The sequence below is a fragment of the Ambystoma mexicanum genome, chromosome 1q (assembly GCF_040938575.1).
Source record: "Ambystoma mexicanum isolate Mex_15411 chromosome 1q, UKY_AmexF1_1, whole genome shotgun sequence".
Taxonomy (NCBI): Eukaryota; Metazoa; Chordata; class Amphibia; order Caudata; family Ambystomatidae; genus Ambystoma; species Ambystoma mexicanum.
Genome location: NC_090922.1, coordinates 1473103737 through 1473121243, shown reverse-complemented (window position 1 = coordinate 1473121243; position 17507 = coordinate 1473103737). Strand labels below are relative to the sequence as shown.

Here is a 17507-nt window from a genome sequence, read left to right as displayed (position 1 = left end):
CTCCTCTCTCGCAAGGCTTTCCCCGTCATCACCTGACACTTCATACAGGCCTCCATGTCGTGGCCTTCTCCAAGACACCATAAGCACTCTCGGTGCAGAACGGTGATCGAAATGTTTGAGCCGCACAATCTGCATTTCTTGAAACCCGATTTCGGGGTCGTGGTCGGCGGCGATGACGAAGACATATTCGTTATTTATTCTTTCTTCACAGAACTCGAGGCGCGCCAAATCTCCGAAGCAACGTACACTGCGGAAAAACGGAACTGAGGCCTACGGGCGCCGCGCATGCTACTTATACACCCGATGACGTCACCCTCGACGGAGGCCTTCGAGGTACCATCGACTCGACGACATCGACGCACGGCGCCCTCTGCCGAAAATATTTTCCGAAGCAGCTGAAGCTGGATGGAACACATCAAAGATGAGGAATACGTTGGAGGACACAATCCACTCGAATATTTGAGTAAGTGGAACGAGCAAGTTCATTGATGTTCGTTATGCTCCCTGTTTTAGATAATTGATATTAAAACAGTCTTCCTTTTGGCAATTACCTGAGTCGTTTCGATTATTGATGTATGAATAGAAATCTGCATCCGCATCCATCTCAAGGGTAATTGCTACTCATCAAAGGGGCTGGGACTATCCAGTTCATGGCGATCTCAAAATTAAAGTTTACATAAGCTTCTCACAAGAAAACAAGTTTAACAGGATTCCAAATAAAACATACAATTCTACTTTACAAATGTTATATTTATGAGTAGAGTTCTCTCCAATTGCTTCATTCTTAAATGTTTCTATGATTATGCAAATGACAGAGATATTCAGTGTTTAGGAATATCAATCGAGATGCCAGGATGAAATAGGATTTTTACCCCAAAGGCTCCCTTCAGATCAATCAAAACAACAGTAATATAGATATTCACAGTAGATAGCCACCACTTGTGGTCTATCGTGCCTCCCTCACAGAATCCTGCAGTTATTACAGTTTATCAACAGTCACAATCAAGCAGACATGGATGATTGAGATCTACCCACCATTTGCAAATGGGTGTTCATTCAAGTGATACATTCGCCTGAACAGGAGAGAACAACACTTCTGGGTATCCCGGGCCTACATCTCAGTTTAACTTTTGAAAGGAGCCACAAAACCAGAAAGGCATAAGGAGTACCCTTAATTGTCCTGAAAAAGGCTGGCCCAATCAAGAGCCCCAGTTACATGGCTTGCTCAATCTGGCCGAAATATGTGTCGACGACTATTTGTTTTTTTTAGCAAGAGACACACCTCTAGAGAAACAAGGTGCATAAGAATATGGTTTTGTTGTTGTGAAGCCTTTATTAAAACAAAAGGCTGTTATAGAGTGTCTGCAGTGGTTTGAGGTATGAATGTGGTTACAAAAGGGTACGCCTAAGCAACTAGGTTGAATGGAGTCCTGGCTACAAAGTAAATAATGTGTTTCTGAAATGATGTCTTTTTAAATTTTGATACTGCTAATTGAAATTCATGAACTATGTATAAAAATAAACTTTGAATTTTGTACTACATCTAGAACTTAATATAATCAGTTCTGGCCACCACTTAAGGTCTTGATCAACTGTGATCTGATAATATCAACACAGCAGTATAAGTGGCATCAAGAAGCAGACATGTGTATCTGTATTTCTAAATCAGTTGTGGCTTGGAGTATTTGCAGGATTTCAGGAACTCATATTCAGGGCCCTTCTAGTGCCTACTGCAATGTAAAATTAAACTTTCAGATAGCAAAAGGGTAAAGGCAATGCTAGCTCAAAATGATGTTGCACAATGTAAATGAGGTGAAATCCCAGTGCTAGCTGAAATAAACGTGCTCTCTTAAGTACATGAACTACAATCTTATTTTCTTTTTTACTTATAGCGTGAACCTAGATAGAGAGCAGCAAATATCTTTACAAATGCATGGTGCCTGCATTTGGCTTGGCATTTTATACAGCAGTGCAGTAAGTACTGCTGGTGGAGAAAGGGTGGAATTAGTAATGGTCCGGCAGGTATGGTTAAAAGAGTCACAATTCAAGCCTCTTCCTGGATTGAGTTTTAGTTGGCCGGGTGTGGCAAGAGAAGAACTTCTTGCAAGTCTTCATTTTACGGGCTAGCATTGACTCCAACATGTTGATGGGTTTGCTATGTGAGGCCTGCGAACCTTCAGAGATGCAGAGTTTAGCTGACAGGTATGTTGGTGTTCCATTTGTTAGAGCCTTGTAGGTGATACTTGCAGTTTTGACTACTAAGACCCTGGCATGGAGGGAGAGCCATTGAAGCTTGCACAATGTGAGATACATTTTCCAGGCGCCTGTAATGAGGCGGGTTGTGGCATGGTGGGCTGCTTTGAGGGAGGGCAGGTGCGCAACAATGAATGGAACAGATTATTTTGAAAGTACAAAAACTAATTATTTTTCTCAAGACATTACTTACCATTTCACGATTTTTGCTGCCCTTGGGTGCTTGCTGTCTTCTCGAAGAATTTTAAGACAAAGTTCTAAGAAATAACAAGAACATCTGTTGACTGTTTTGAGCTTGTTATTATTGCATGACTATAGCATACTGTCTTTCTTCAAGGACTTCACATGTTTTGGCCTATTTGCCAGGAACATTTATGCAGGACCAAGATTTTGTGCAGAATGCTGAGACAGTTTTGTGAAAGTCATTCTCAGAACACACCTAACACGAGTTCCCACTGGCTTACAAGCTAAATGCCAAATGTGCAAAATGCTTCCGTATTTAATATCTACAAAATAACGTAACTTACTTGACATCCTACTTCTCCCTCCCAGATAGAATCATGTTAAATACGTTGCTATCTCTGCACATGAGTGGGCTGCTGAAATGTATTGCAACGAGAAATTTCTTTCAAAGCCAATTTAACAGCTCACTTATTTTATTATTTTACACTATTGCAGAAATAAAAAGAGAAAGATGACTGTGTTTTTTTGTCTGGGTATAAAAACATGAAACAGGAAATGTGATAAGAGCCCATGCAATACACTGCAGAGTAGTTTGCCTTCAAATATTTTTTCACTGATGAGGATTGCACCTTTTCCAGTTATCATCTTCATAATCTAACAAGCAGGGCAAAGCCGGTGTCCAGGATGATGGAAGGGTATTCTGGACAGGTATCTTCAAAACCAACATACTTTGGTTTTTGTGGCAGTCCTAATGGAAACATTTATTTTCTTTTTCTGCGATCTGTAAACAAAAAAACTGTCCAGCTTTTGTTGTCATTTAGTGGAATGACATGTTGCCCTAGTCAGGAGGAATTGGCCCTTTCTTGAATGTGAAAACGTCCTTTGTCGGATAATGCAAGTCTTCCTTTTGATATTCGTCATCATTCAGCTAGTCAGACATTGCCTGATGAAGTTTCAATTTCTCCATCCAAGTTCAGTGTGAGAGTTGAGTTGGGACAGAGCCAACTTCTCCAGCAGTTTCCCCAGGAATGGGTTTAGGGAGATAGGGTGGTAGTTGGCTGGACAGGTAGGGTCTGCTGACGTTTTTTTAAGGAGGTGGCGCTCAAGGGAGTGCTTGAGGGCGGAGGGGAAATAACCAGTAACAAAGGAGTGGTTACAGAGATCAGCAAGTGCAGGGTGAAGAGAGCCAATGTTGTTCTTGATGGTTCTCAAACAGCAAGCGAAAGCCTGTTTCGAACAGATCTTCATGGAGCAGACACCCCTGAAGATATCATCAGGTGAGACAAGGGCGAAGGAGAAGGAGGGGGGTAGGGGGTGAGGCCAAGGGAGCCCAGGTGCTGAGCGATGGGATGGGAAAGTGTTTAACAAGGCTGTTCAGGATGTCCTGGATTTTGGTGGTGAAGTGAGTGGCAAGTGCATTGCAGAGGGCCTGAGAGGGAGTAGGGGAGGAGGATACTGTAGAAGGGTTGGCTAGTTCCCTGCAGGTTTTGAAAAGTCCAGGTCTGTTGTTGGATGCTCCAGATACCCATGCCAGAATGTGGGCTCTCTTCTTAGCACGGATAGAGTCTGTATTGCCTTTGGAGCAGGCAAGCACACACCCCTTTAGCCTCACTTTCCCGGCCACGTGAACTTTCCATGTTTGTAGTTGACTTTTACTTATTTCCAGTAAATGGAACCCATGGCCTTCTGGGTGTCGTAGTGATGAAAGGTTCAGAAGACTTGGTATTCTATTATTAATTTGAATCAATGGTATCAGAGGCATATACAATATATCTCTCCCTTTCCTTCGGAGCCAGCAGCAATCAGCTGCTAACTGCCAGTCGCCGAGCAACAAACACCAAACACTCCAGCACTCTGCGCGCTCTGCGGGAGCATGGGTTTTTAAATTCTTTACTACGCCCCCAGGCGGCGCGAGGCAAAATGAAGAAAAGACCTTTGAAGTGGGTCTGCAACAATAGTGCCACACCGTATCCGCTCCAGACACAAAACACACCTGCACTCAGTTTCCTATGGGTGCAACCAACTGCTCCAGTAACAGTGGTGGCGTTCACTGGTAAGTTAAGCATACCACCCCTCTCATGAACATGGCCATCAACATCTACAACACTGTTGTGGTGCACGTGAAGCACAAGGACATATTTGCCTTAGATTTCTTCTTCTCTTCCATCTCGTTCATCGTTTTATACCCATCCTCCTCGCTCTGATCTCGCTCTAATTGTCTCCCAGCTTCCGCCCAATCCTTTTAACATCTAAACCCCCTATCCGGGTGGTTCCAGTTGCGGCTGCAACTGCTCCTGGAATCACTGCTAATACTAGCTTCCCTATGCCGTCATCTCTGCCTGCACTCGTCAAGCGTACATCCACATGAATGCACTTCAGTGTAGATACTCCAAATGCTTCCGCAGCCTCAAAACATGTTAACAGCTTTTACAACCTGCTTATTGACTCTGACCCTTACTTCCTCAGCATAACTGAGACCGGACTCACTGTTATGGCAGATACTCGCTTTTGGTTTTTAAGATGTACGTGAACAACACACCCTCCAGATTAGGCGGCGTGGTTGCCTTTGTTTACCCTGCTTTTATCCAAACTAGACTCATTTCCGTTCCTGTCCTTCCTTCTTTCATGGTGCCTACATTTCACAGATGCCGCCCACTGTGGGCACATGGCAAGCCTACTCACAATGGTCTTTGGAAGCGCCTGTGCTCTGGATTCTGGACGGCCACAGTCGAGGCGCCCGATACCTAAGCAAAATTGTCCCGTGGGGATCATCATGTTAGGGACTGTGCACATGTGCGGGGGATCTCTGGATTGATTCATGTGCGCTTCACAAATATGCCTGTTATGTTATGTTTAACAGGGCAGAGCCTTGTTCCTGCGCTGGGGTGTATAAATCACATATATAATCACACTGCAGCATGTTGGAACCTTCTCTATTCCCCTGGGAGAGGCGACTCTGGCCCGTAGAGCTCTGGTACACCCTTCCTTCTAAAAATGCGGCATTCCAAATACTCTTTTTGGACCCGGAGCAGATTCCTTTACCACTTCACCACACCTTTGATTGTGAGAATAATGTTCAACCAGACAAACCCCTTCCAAACTGCCACATATAGTCACTTACGGAGAAGGAACTTGAGGAGCTGAGGAAATACATAGAGGACTATCTGGAGCATGTCTCCCTCCAAGATTCCTATGAGGGCAATTTGATGCTGGAAATGCCTTATGGTTGGACAGGGCCTCCTAGTCCTTGTCTTGCCAATTCTCTGTGTGTGTGTTCCTTATGTTTCCTGCCTCTGAGGTCCAGCCTGGACCTCTGGCAGTGCAGCTCTTCATTTTATCTTTTGGTAAATAACACCCATAGGATACCCATGTGGCACCCATGGGTGCGGGTGCCCCTTTGTGCCCCTTATGTGTGTTTTTGGGCACCTGTGTGTTGCCCACAGTGCAGTATATGGGCTGGTGGCAGCTACATGCTGTCTTGGAAGTGGCTCTTAGTGTCCTCCATTGTTGGGATACCCAGGCCCTGCCATAGGAATAAATGGATTCCTACAAAAAGGCAAGATGGCCACTGTGTCCTCTTGGTTTCTATTGCCTTGTACCCTGTTTCCCAAAGTCCTGGGAAGTTCTGACTCTGTCCCTTCCTTCTGAATGGCTTTTGGGTGGAAACACCATTTGTTTCTGTTGTTCCCTTTCCCCCTGACTGGCTGTTGGGTGGAAATACCATATATGGCTCCGGGGCTGCCTCTTGTAAAACTGACTGGAGCCTTCCCAGGTGTTGTGTGTGGTGGGTACTCCCTAGGGGTAGGACCTCTGTGAATGGAGTTGGGAGTCAACTCACATTCTCTGTTGAGGGTGTCTGGTTTCTGTTTGTGTGACACAATGAATGAGATAACCTTGACTGAAACTGACATGAATGCAGTGTTGTGTGATATCATTGTAATCTGTAAGTAATGTATATATGTAACCTAACTGTGTAACTTTAAGAAATGCGCCCAGATGCATCAAAGATCTGTGTGCTTTACAAATAAACATAATACAAATGCAAATACAAAGGCTGGGTACTTGCCCCAATCCACATTCTTTCTTATGGGTGTCTGGGTGGAGTGAATGGCCTGAATACCTGTGAGCCTGATTGGCTGCATGCCTACATGAAAGCCATTCTGCGTGATTGGCAGACTGAGCCTGGCTCAGCCAGAGTGAGTGAGGGACGAATGTGTATATCCTGGGACCTCCCACTTACCAATTTGTTCAGAAGCTGAAGTCGAAGCTGAAGCAAGAAGAAGCTATTCCTTGAAGCCCAGCTGGAAGAGAAGTCTGCTGCTGCATTTCTTCAATGTAATCTGAATGCTGTTGTGTTGCCCAAGGACTGATCCAGAGAGGACCTGCAAAGGAGACCTCTCCACGAGCTACGAGGGACCATCATGCAATGCCGCTGCTGCTCCTCATCGAGGTATCCTGGAAGCCAGTCCTGTGTGCCTGCCCTCGGGAGAAGGGGTCTTCAAAGTCCAGAAGAGGAGTGCTGGACATCTCGAGCCAGAGAAGTCCATTGGTGTCAACCAGGGTCTGGAGTTACATTTTGTGTACGCTGAAAGCCGCTGCATTCTACCGCCCAGAAGAGGAGGTACCCTGGCATAGTGCTGCTGGACACCCAGAGCAGCGAAAGTTCCAAACTACCTAAGGACATTCCAAACTGCCTAAGAGAGCCCAGAGTCGTTAGGTGCAGTGGAAGGTCCGTCGGTGTGTTTTCCGCCACCAGAAGCTAACTAAGACATCCCGCGGGTCCAGGCCTGGTGAGGGTCCAAGGTCCACTCCAGTGGTCGAGTCAGGGTCGCCAGTAGCCGTCCAGAGGTCCGTGCTGCGGTTGCAGCACTGAAGAACCAAAAGTCAGAAAACGGTGATATTCGGGAACCAACACCAAAAGTGACCTATGTACCCGTCGCTCACTGAAGTCATCGAAAAGGTTCAGGGGTCTTACTTTCATCTGCCAAGCCTTTAAGGAGCCCACAACAAGTTTCATCTTCACAGGACTTCTACAGTCAGAGAAATCTTCGACCAAAGGAGAGCACCGCGAAGAGCCAAACTGCTCCACTTCAGAAAGACTTTGGTTCCTTTTTATTCTTGGACTCAGCATCCCTTTGGCTCCTTCTTTCAAAGGGAGTCCATCCTCAGAGGGAATCATCAAGTAAATCCAAGAAGCTCTGCCACTTCACCTGTCAAGGCACCAAAGGTACTTTGACGAGGAAGAGCATCTACTAATAATAATAATTTCGCATTTATATAGCACTATGAACCCTCAGGTATCTGAATGCTGTTTATTATTACCCATGGTGTGTGGTGCTCATTTATCGACCTCAGAATGATGAAAGGCTGAGTTTGGCCCTGCCAGGATTCGAACCTGCGTCAGCAGGCACTGCACAGATGTCAAAGCAAGCGCTCTACTTTTTGTCCAGGGGTCCCAGATTCGTCTTGGATCCTGTTCTCCTGTGGCCTCACAGGTACTTTGGGATGGTATAACTTTTTAAAAGAAAACACAAGGTTATTGAACATTATTGGACTGGGTTGTAAAAGACAACGTAAGTTACCCCCTAATGTTTCCCTTACAGATTGCCCAGATGAGGGGATCCTCACTCAGAATTACTTGTCTATTCATAAGAAATCATTCTCCCAGTGTTAATACCTAACCTGCCTTTCTTTCCTATGCTATGCTGTTACACCTAACTTAAGTACCCACCTGCCTACAACGTAAGTTACCCCCTAACGTTTCCCTTACAGGTTGCCCAGATGAGGGGATCCTCACTCAGAATTACTTGTCTATTCTAAAGAAATCATTCTCCCAGTGTTAATACCTAACCTGCCTTTCTTTCCTATGCTATGCTGTTACACCTAACTTAAGTACCCACCTGCCTATTTAAAAAGGTCTGCAGTTAGTGCATCTATTACTGGATTTAAGTAATGTGTGGTACCACATAGAGTGTGCATATTTGCCATTCTTTGAATAAGTATTCCAAGTACAAAGTGTTATTATTTATATGTATAATTGGTAGAGGTAGTAACCTTATTTTATATTAAGAAGCTGTGTTAGCCCGTAACATAGTGTGTAGACATTCCTTTGTGGGGGATTTGGGGAAACACTGTACTTGAGTACCCGCCTGTATCGCCTCCTGAAAGCTTAAGCCTGGCTGCTCACCACGCTTTACAAAAGTGAGAGCCTTGCTGGGGTGTTCTGTGCCTTTACCCTACCATACCCAGGGCAGAAGTACAGATACCCTCCTCCACTCTTTACACTGGACCATCATTTTTCAAACTTTGTTCTTGTATTAACGTGGTCACTGGGGATAAACATGTGCTACCTTAGATTTGCTGCAGAAACAATTTTGGTGGCTTGGGTCCACAGTTCAGGTGAAAGAGTATGTAGAAGCATGCCCTGTCTACACCCAGATGAAAGTGCAAAGAAACAAATAAATGGCCAAGCAAAGTACCCCAGTAAACCCTGGCATACAACAGCCGCTGACTTGTCAAGCTTTCTCCATCTGAAGATTTTACGTGCACTGTTGTTGAGTCTATTTCAGCAAGAAGATTCATTACACACCATTTCCATTTCTTCACTCAGACAGTACCATGGTTGAAGTCTTTATTCATCACATAAAGGCTGTATGGGCTGCCAGAAAAGATCATATCCGATCAAGGACCATAGTACATCTCTCGATTTTGGTCAACATTATGCAGCCATATCAGCATACACACTATCCCTAGTTCGGGTAACGGCCAGACGGAGAGCACAAACCAAGGATTAGAGCAGTATTTACTCTGTTATGCCAAAAAAGTCAAATTGTAGTGAACACCTCATCACCACTGGAGTGGCATACAACACCCTGGTCGCTTTCGCCACAGGTTCTAGCATGTTCCATTACAACTACGGACAGCATCCTAACAGGGTAATTCATAGAATTTCGCAGAAAAGTGTCGCAAGCGGCTGGCGCAGAGTGTCCGCGTGCGATTGACTGCGCCAGGCACGTGCGCTAAAACCGATTTCCGCGCACAGCGTATTCATGGATTTTAGGCTCCCAAACCAGCCGTGGCGCAGAGTATCGCAGCGACCCTGCAGCAGCGCCAGTAACGCCCCCAAGAACGCCCTCGCGCAAGGAAAAGCCATCAAAATCGCTAAATCATCGCAAAGGGCTGCGCTAACCCTGGACCAGTTTACAGGGCTGCCAAACAAGGAACGCAAAGCGGGTAACGTGCATATCAGGGGTACGCGTGAAGTTATACACGCGATTAGCCAGGGTACGTGTATTACAGGGGTACGCGGGAAGTATAACACGCGATTAGCCAGGGTACGTGTATTACAGGGGTATGCGGGAAGTTTAACATGCGATTAGCCAGGGTACGTGTATTACAGGGGTACGCGGGAAGTTTAACACGCGATTAGCCAGGGTACGTGTATTACAGGGGTAAGCGGGAAGTTTAACACGCGATTGGCCAGGGTACGTGTATTACAGGGGTATGCGGGAAGTTTAACACGCGATTAGCCAGGGTACGTGTATTACAGGGGTACGCGGGAAGTTTAACACGCGATTGGCCAGGGTACGTGTATTACAGGGGTATGCGGGAAGTTTAACATGCGATTAGCCAGGGTACGTGTATTACAGGGGTACGCGGGAAGTTTAACACGCGATTAGCCAGGGTACATGTATTACAGGGGTACGCGGGAAGTTTAACACGCGATTGGCCAGGGTACGTGTATTACAGGGGTATGCGGGAAGTTTAACATGCGATTAGCCAGGGTACGTGTATTACAGGGGTACGCGGGAAGTTTAACACGCGATTAGCCAGGTTACGTGTATTACAGGGGTACGCGGGAAGTTTAACACGCGATTGGCCAGGGTACGTGAATTACAGGGGTATGCGGGAAGTTTTACATGCGATCAGCCAGGGTACGTGTATTACAGGGGTACGCGGGAAGTTTAACACGAGATTGGCCAGGGTACGTGTATTACAGGGGTAGGCGGGAAGTTTCACACGCGATTAGCCAGGGCACGTGTATCACAGGGGTACGCGGGAATTATCACATGCGATTTGGCTGTGTACGTGTATTACAGGGGTACACGGGAAGTTTTACACGCGATTCGGCTGGGTACGTGTATTACAGGGATGCGATTTGGCCAGGTACGTGTATTACAGGGGTGCGCAGGAATTATCACACGCGATTTGGCTGGGTACGTGTATTACAGGGGTGCGTGGGAATCATCACACGCGATTTGGCTGGGTACGTGTATTACAGGGGTGCGTGGGAAGTCACACGCGATTAGGCTGGGTGGGTCCTCACAGGTGTTCCCTGTACACCCTCCACGGCCCCTGCAGGCAGCCTACAAAACAGGGGACTACCCTGCACACCTGCTCATGTCCCCCTGCACCCCCACCCCCCAGCAGTGCAGGGGCAGCCTCCACCAGGCCCCCACTCATGTCTCCCACCACCCCCACCCTCCCGCCACCAGGGGCAGCCTCCACCAGGCCCCTACCCATGTCTCCCACCACCCCCACCCTCCCGCCACCAGGGGCAGCCTCCACCAGGCCCCCACCCATGCCTCCCACCACCCCCAACCCCCAGCAGTGCAGGGGCAGCCTCCACCAGGCCCCCACCCATGCCTCCCACCACCCCCAACCCCCAGCAGTGCAGGGGCAGCCTCCACCAGGCCCCCACCCATGTCTCCCACCACCCCCACCCCCCCACCACCAGGGGCAGCCTCCACCAGGCCCCCACCCATGCCTCCCACCACCCCCAACCCCCAGCAGTGCAGGGGCAGCCTCCACCAGGCCCCCACCACCCCCAACCCCCAGCAGTGCAGGGGCAGCCTCCACCAGGCCCCCACCCATTTCTCCCACCACCCCCACCCCCCCGCCACCAGGGGCACCCTCCACCAGGCCCCCACCCATGTCTCCCACCACCCCCAACCCCCAGCAGTGCACGGGCAGCCTCCACCAGGCCCCCACCCATGTCTCCCACCACCCCCACCCCCCCGCCACCAGGGGCAGCCTCCACCAGGCCCCCACCCATGTCTCCCACCACCCCACCCTCCCGCCACCAGGGGCAGCCTCCACCAGGCCCCCACCCATGCCTCCCACCACCCCCAACCCCCAGCAGTGCAGGGGCAGCCTCCACCAGGCCCCCACCCATGCCTCCCACCACCCCCAACCCCCAGCAGTGCAGGGGCAGCCTCCACCACGCCCCCACCCATGTCTCCCACCACCCCCACCCCCCCGCCACCAGGGGCAGCCTCCACCAGGCCCCCACCCATGCCTCCCACCGCCCCCAACCCCCAGCAGTGCAGGGGCAGCCTCCACCAGGCCCCCACCCATGCCTCCCACCACCCCCAACCCCCAGCAGTGCAGGGGCAGCCTCCACCAGGCCCCCACCCATGTCTCCCACCACCCCCACCCCCCCGCCACCAGGGGCACTCTCCACCAGGCCCCCACCCATGTCTCCCACCACCCCCACCCTCCCGCCACCAGGGGCAGCCTCCACCAGGCCCCCACCCATGCCTCCCACCACCCCCAACCCCCAGCAGTGCAGGGGCAGCCTCCACCAGGCCCCCACCCATGCCTCCCACCACCCCCAACCCCCAGCAGTGCAGGGGCAGCCTCCACCACGCCCCCACCCATGTCTCCCACCACCCCCACCCCCCCGCCACCAGGGGCAGCCTCCACCAGGCCCCCATCCATGCCTCCCACCACCCCCAACCCCCAGCAGTGCAGGGGCAGCCTCCACCAGGCCCCCACCCATGCCTCCCACCACCCCCAACCCCCAGCAGTGCAGGGGCAGCCTCCACCAGGCCCCCACCCATGTCTCCCACCACCCCCACCCCCCCGCCACCAGGGGCACTCTCCACCAGGCCCCCACCCATGTCTCCCACCACCCCCACCCCCCCCCGCCACCAGGGGCAGCCTCCACCAGGCCCCCACTCATGTCTCCCACCACCCCCAGCCCCCACCATCCAGGGGCACCCTCCACCAGGCCCCCACTCATGTCTCCCACCACCCCCACCCCCCCGCCACCAGGGGCAGCCTCCACCAGGCCCCCACCCATGCCTCCCACCACCCCCAACCCCCACCATCCAGGGGCACCCTCCACCAGGCCCCCACTCATGTCTCCCACCACCCCCACCCTCCCGCCACCATGGGCAGCCTCCACCAGGCCCCCACCCATGCCTCCCACCACCCCCAACCCCCAGCAGTGCAGGGGCAGCCTCCACCAGGCCCCCACCCATGACTCCCACCACCCCCAACCCCCAGCAGTGCAGGGGCAGCCTCCACCAGGCCCCCACCCATGTCTCCCACCACCCCCACCCCCCCGCCACCAGGGGCACCCTCCACCAGGCCCCCACCCATGTCTCCCACCACCCCCACCAGTGCAGGGGCACCCTCCACCAGGCCCCCACCCATGTCTCCCAACACCCCCACCCACCAGCACTGTGGGGCACGTGGCCAGCAGGCAGTCAGGCAGCAGCAGATGGCAGGTGGGAGCGTGCTCAGGGCTCTGGGGGGCAGTAATTTGGCCTCCTGGCCAGGAGCGTGGTCTCTCGTGTGTGAACGCGTGGACAGCCTGATAGGGAGTGAAATCCCACACGTCAGCAAAGGGCCTTAGCGCGTAAACCCGTCAACAGCATATGCGCGCCTATAGTCACCTGCACGTGCAGGAAATTGTTGCGTGACACGTCCCAGTGTCAAAGCGTGTGATTGGTGAAAATGGATCTACACGTAGAAGTGACAAAGCGTGTGATTGGTGAAAATGGATCTACACGCAGAAGTGACAAAGCGTGTGATTGGTGAAAATGGATCTACACGCAGAAGTGACAAAGCGTGTGATTGGTGAAAATGGATCTACACGCAGGAGTGACAAAGCGTGTGATTGGTGAACGTACACGCCGCGTAAGTGACGCTGTACGTGTGGGCCTGTATATAAGGTACATGTAGAACACCATTTCCTTGTACGTGCTTTTCGTGGAGAGCGAGTGGGTGAATTCTGTACTTCTTGTCGTTTCACACGCGATTTACTTCACGGCGTTTCCAGTTCGTATTCCCTGTTACCTCTGACAGCTTTTTCTCTTTTTTCTCTTTTACTGGTTTACCTGGGCCTGTTCCCTCAAACAGTGTCCCCTTCTACTGTTGTCCTGTCTTCTCAGACAGCGTACACATCTTCTTTTGGCGGGGGTTTAGCGAGCCAAACGCGCTCATTTTTCACGCTCTTTTACCTGGCAGACGGTGAGTCACGCACGTATCCAACTTCTGTGCTTGCCCCGTGTGTAGCCTACCCCTTCAGAGGTCATTCTAGGCTGCGTGTGACACGCATACGTTCATTCTTGTGTTACTGGGTGCCACAGCGTAGTGCAGGTTTTTCTTTCTGCACACGTGGTCTAGGAGGGGTTGCGTGCACGTCATCTCCCTTTTTTGGGCCTCCTGTGCGTTGCGTGACCCGTCATCTTTCCCCAGGGGTTACAATCAGCCGTGCTAGAGCACTAGGGTACAATTACCATCTGGTACCCAACCCCTTTGACCCCCAATTGCCCAGGACAATTGTCTACAGCCACTCCCATACGCACATTAATATCAGTGCCATGGCTGGGAGGCGAGGATTCCGTTAGGGTGGCAAAGGTGGAAGAGCCACAAGTGGTGGCCGTGGTGGATCCGGTAGGGGACGTGGTCGTAACTTGCAGGGTGAGCCTGTCCCCCCATGTGTGGAGGACCAGTCAAGGGCACCCATCATCCCCCCCCCTTCCCCCCTCCCCCCCTCCCGTTGAGGCTGAAGTGGCTGACACCATCCATGCTCAGCCCTTGTTGGACCAGCCCATTGTGGCACCAGACCTGGCTGACTCCATGGCTGACTTCCAGGTCAGCAGGGCTACGACACGTGCGCTGGTGCACGTTGATGCCATCATGCCACGTGGATCTGGGGCAGCAAGGTCATCTGCTGCACCAAGGAGGCAGGGCGGAGAGGCTGCAGGGGCAGCTGCGGCTCCATCCACCCCAGCCCTCACACACCCAGCCAGGACAGTGTCGGTCCTAGTCCATGCTGCTGACATTCCCCCTGACACCATCACACTAGAGCCAATGCCTGCACCAACTCCCATGCTGAGTGTGCAATCCCACACTCCTGATACAGAGTCCACCAGGGCTCCTGCCCCTAGTGTCCAGAGCGGCGCAGGACACTCAGGATCACCACCACCTTCCAAGCGGAAGAGGAAGAGTGCTCGTCCGGCACAGGCTGATGCCCCAGACACGGCTACACAGTCCGGCCCGTCCAGGAAGCCCAGCTTCACGGATGACGAACTGAATGCACTTGTCGAGTATGTGTCCGGACATGACAACAAGATGGTCATTGTTGCAGGATCCAAGACCACACCTGCACAACGCCAGGCACACTGGCAGACCGTTGCGGACATCGTAAGTGCCCTTGGAATCGTGAGGCGCACAGCCAATGATTGCTATAAGCGCTGGAATGACCTAAAGCGCAGGGCAAAGAGTAAGCTGGCCTCAAGTCATGCCGCAACTCTAGTGACTGGAGGTGGGTCTCCAGTAGTAGACATGGAACTCACTCCACATGAGTCAGTCGCTGGGACCTACGTCACGGAGGAACAGATCCAAGGCGTGGGAGATCTGGCTGATTACGAGGCATTGTCCGGTGAGTGCACATGCATGTGTGTGTCATCCATGTGCATGGTGTGTGTGTGAGGGCTTCTGTTCGGGTGCCAGGTGAGAGTGTGTGCGCCTGAGTCGTATGGGTCAGCCATGTGCTTCATGCAATCCTTCCTGCGCAGCTGCATTTGGCCATAGCAGTATCCCTTCTGCCAACAGTAGACATCTAGCACAACTGCACGCCAGTTGCCCTTGAAGTGTCACCTTGACACAACATATTTGCTTCTTTTTCACTGTTCATTCAGTCAGTTTGTTTGCATTCCACCACTTTCACTAGGCATGTCGCTGTCCACTAGTCACATGTCTGACATGGGTATGGTAAAGTGGAGTGACTTTGTTACCTGGATATCATTTGTACACACATGTCCCTGTGCAATTTGACCATTTCAGACTGGCAGCTCCAGGTGAAAAATCTGACCTGTTAGAATTAGAAAAGCTATTACATGCGGGAACTGGACTGAATGAATAGGTGCTGCCCTCCTCTCCATCTTCACTCAATAGCAATGGTACATGCCATCTGTGTGATGGCATGTGTGTTTCACCTGCCAATCACAGGCCAATGTGTGATGCCACTGCCAGGCAGCATGCAGAAAATGTGTTCATCTTCCATCTTGGTGTCATCAGTGTGTGCCATTTGCCTGCACTTCATACGCAGTGAGGGTGCATGCATGGGAGGGTTTTAGTCATGTGGGACATGTGTCAATCAAGTACTGGTTCTCTTGCTTCTCAGCCCTCAATGTGTGCCATGGTGCTAATGCCTGTTTCCATTTCTTTGTTTTCATGTCTTTGCAGGGGAAGACGCACCTGATACTGCTGGGGTTGTGGAGATGGTGCAGACCCAGGAGGTGTCCCAGGGCCGACCAACCACCAGTGAGGGACGTGGTGTGGTGGTGGGGGAGAACCCACAAGTGCTGCAGGTCGTGCTCTCAAGGGGTGTCTCTGGCTGCACCTCCCCCGAGCTGTACTCAGGTGTTGATTCGGATGAGACCTTTGTGCCGTCGCAGGTGAGTGTTCCAGGGAGGGATTCTGTTCTGTCTCACCCACCTGCACCAGGGTCAGTACCCTCCATGGGGATGTCAGTGTTGGCAGCTACGCCTTCGGTGGTTACGGATGCAGGGTCACACTCCGCGACATCTGATCCTGTTCCTGGGCCAGCAGATCAGAGGGGGAATGCAGTCCTGCAGCCTCAGGCAGTGCCGGCACAGCAAGGCGCAGTTCGCCTTGCCCCAGACAGGTGTGTTGCCCGCCGACGTGGTGGCCGTACGCCACCCGGCAATACCGCATGGGAGCAATCCATTTACGGTATGGTTACCCAACAGGCTGCATCATCCGAGATGATGGCTCAGGCCATGGATAGGGTGGCCACTTCCATTGTCCCCCCAGAAAGGCTGATGGAGCGACTAGAGCAGGCAACCGACTCCATCTGCCAGTCACACAGGGAGGACATGTTGGGGTCCAACAGGGACAGGCGGGCGGCACTGGCGACTCTGCAGGAGGCCATCTCCATTGAGTCCCAGGGCCACAAGGAAGCCCTGAGGCAAGAGCTCCTTCACCTCAGGACGACTCTTGTTGAGCTTGAGGCTTCAACACACCAAAGGACAGAACAGCAGCTGGAGCGTCTCACCCATACGCTCTCAGCTGAGATGCAGGCAACGAGGGCGGAGGTCCGGGCATCCCGTGAGTTGTTGCATGGGGACCTCCGCACACTCATCCTCCAGAACCAGACCTACCACACCCGCATGCTTGCAGCCATGGAGGAGCAGACTAGGGCCTTGCGTGGGCTGCCTCCCATAGTGCAACCACCTCCGGATGCAGCTGCACAGGGTGATAATAGCGACAGCAGTGATACTCCCACAATAGGGTAGCCGTGTGGGCCATGAGCCCATGGAGGTGTTTTATCTTCCCAGGATCCACGCAGGTGGGTTCTGGTGTGCATCCTGTCCTCGGACCTCCTGGGTGGCCTCCCCAACCCCCCCGGGCCCATCAATGGCCATTTTTGATTGTTTCTTATTTTTATTTTTATTTTTATTTCTTTTATTCCCAATTTTTTTGGGACAATCTGTTGGCTTCGATCTGTTGGCTTCGATCTGTTGGCTTCGATCTGTTGGCTTCCGTGGTTCCTGTGGGCATACGCTGCATTGTGGCTGGGCACATGCAGGCTTGTAATGTATTTGGTTCAGATGCTTGGGTTTGAGTCACACACACCCCTCCTGCTTCCCGTTTCCATGGGCTTGCAAAGGGTGTGCACAAGTGACAGTGAATTACACAGTGACGTTGGACTCCCATGAGCTGTGTGGCCAGTCTGTAGTCAATACTGTGTATACATTCATAGTGCATATTGCTGTTGTGTTGTACACTGCATGTTGCATTGATGTGTAACT

The 17507-nt window shown here is 51.6% G+C and overlaps 1 protein-coding gene across 1 annotated transcript in view; it reads right to left on the bottom strand.

Annotated features, from left to right (window-relative positions):
- The window catches only part of LOC138549910 (HORMA domain-containing protein 1-like), a 1553847-nt gene that overhangs the window by 1486455 nt on the left and 49885 nt on the right, over positions 1-17507 (bottom strand). The window contains exon 5 of the mRNA XM_069642372.1: positions 2447-2510. Within this exon, the coding sequence (XP_069498473.1) occupies positions 2447-2510 (64 nt within the window). The remainder of the gene's footprint in view (positions 1-2446; positions 2511-17507) is intronic.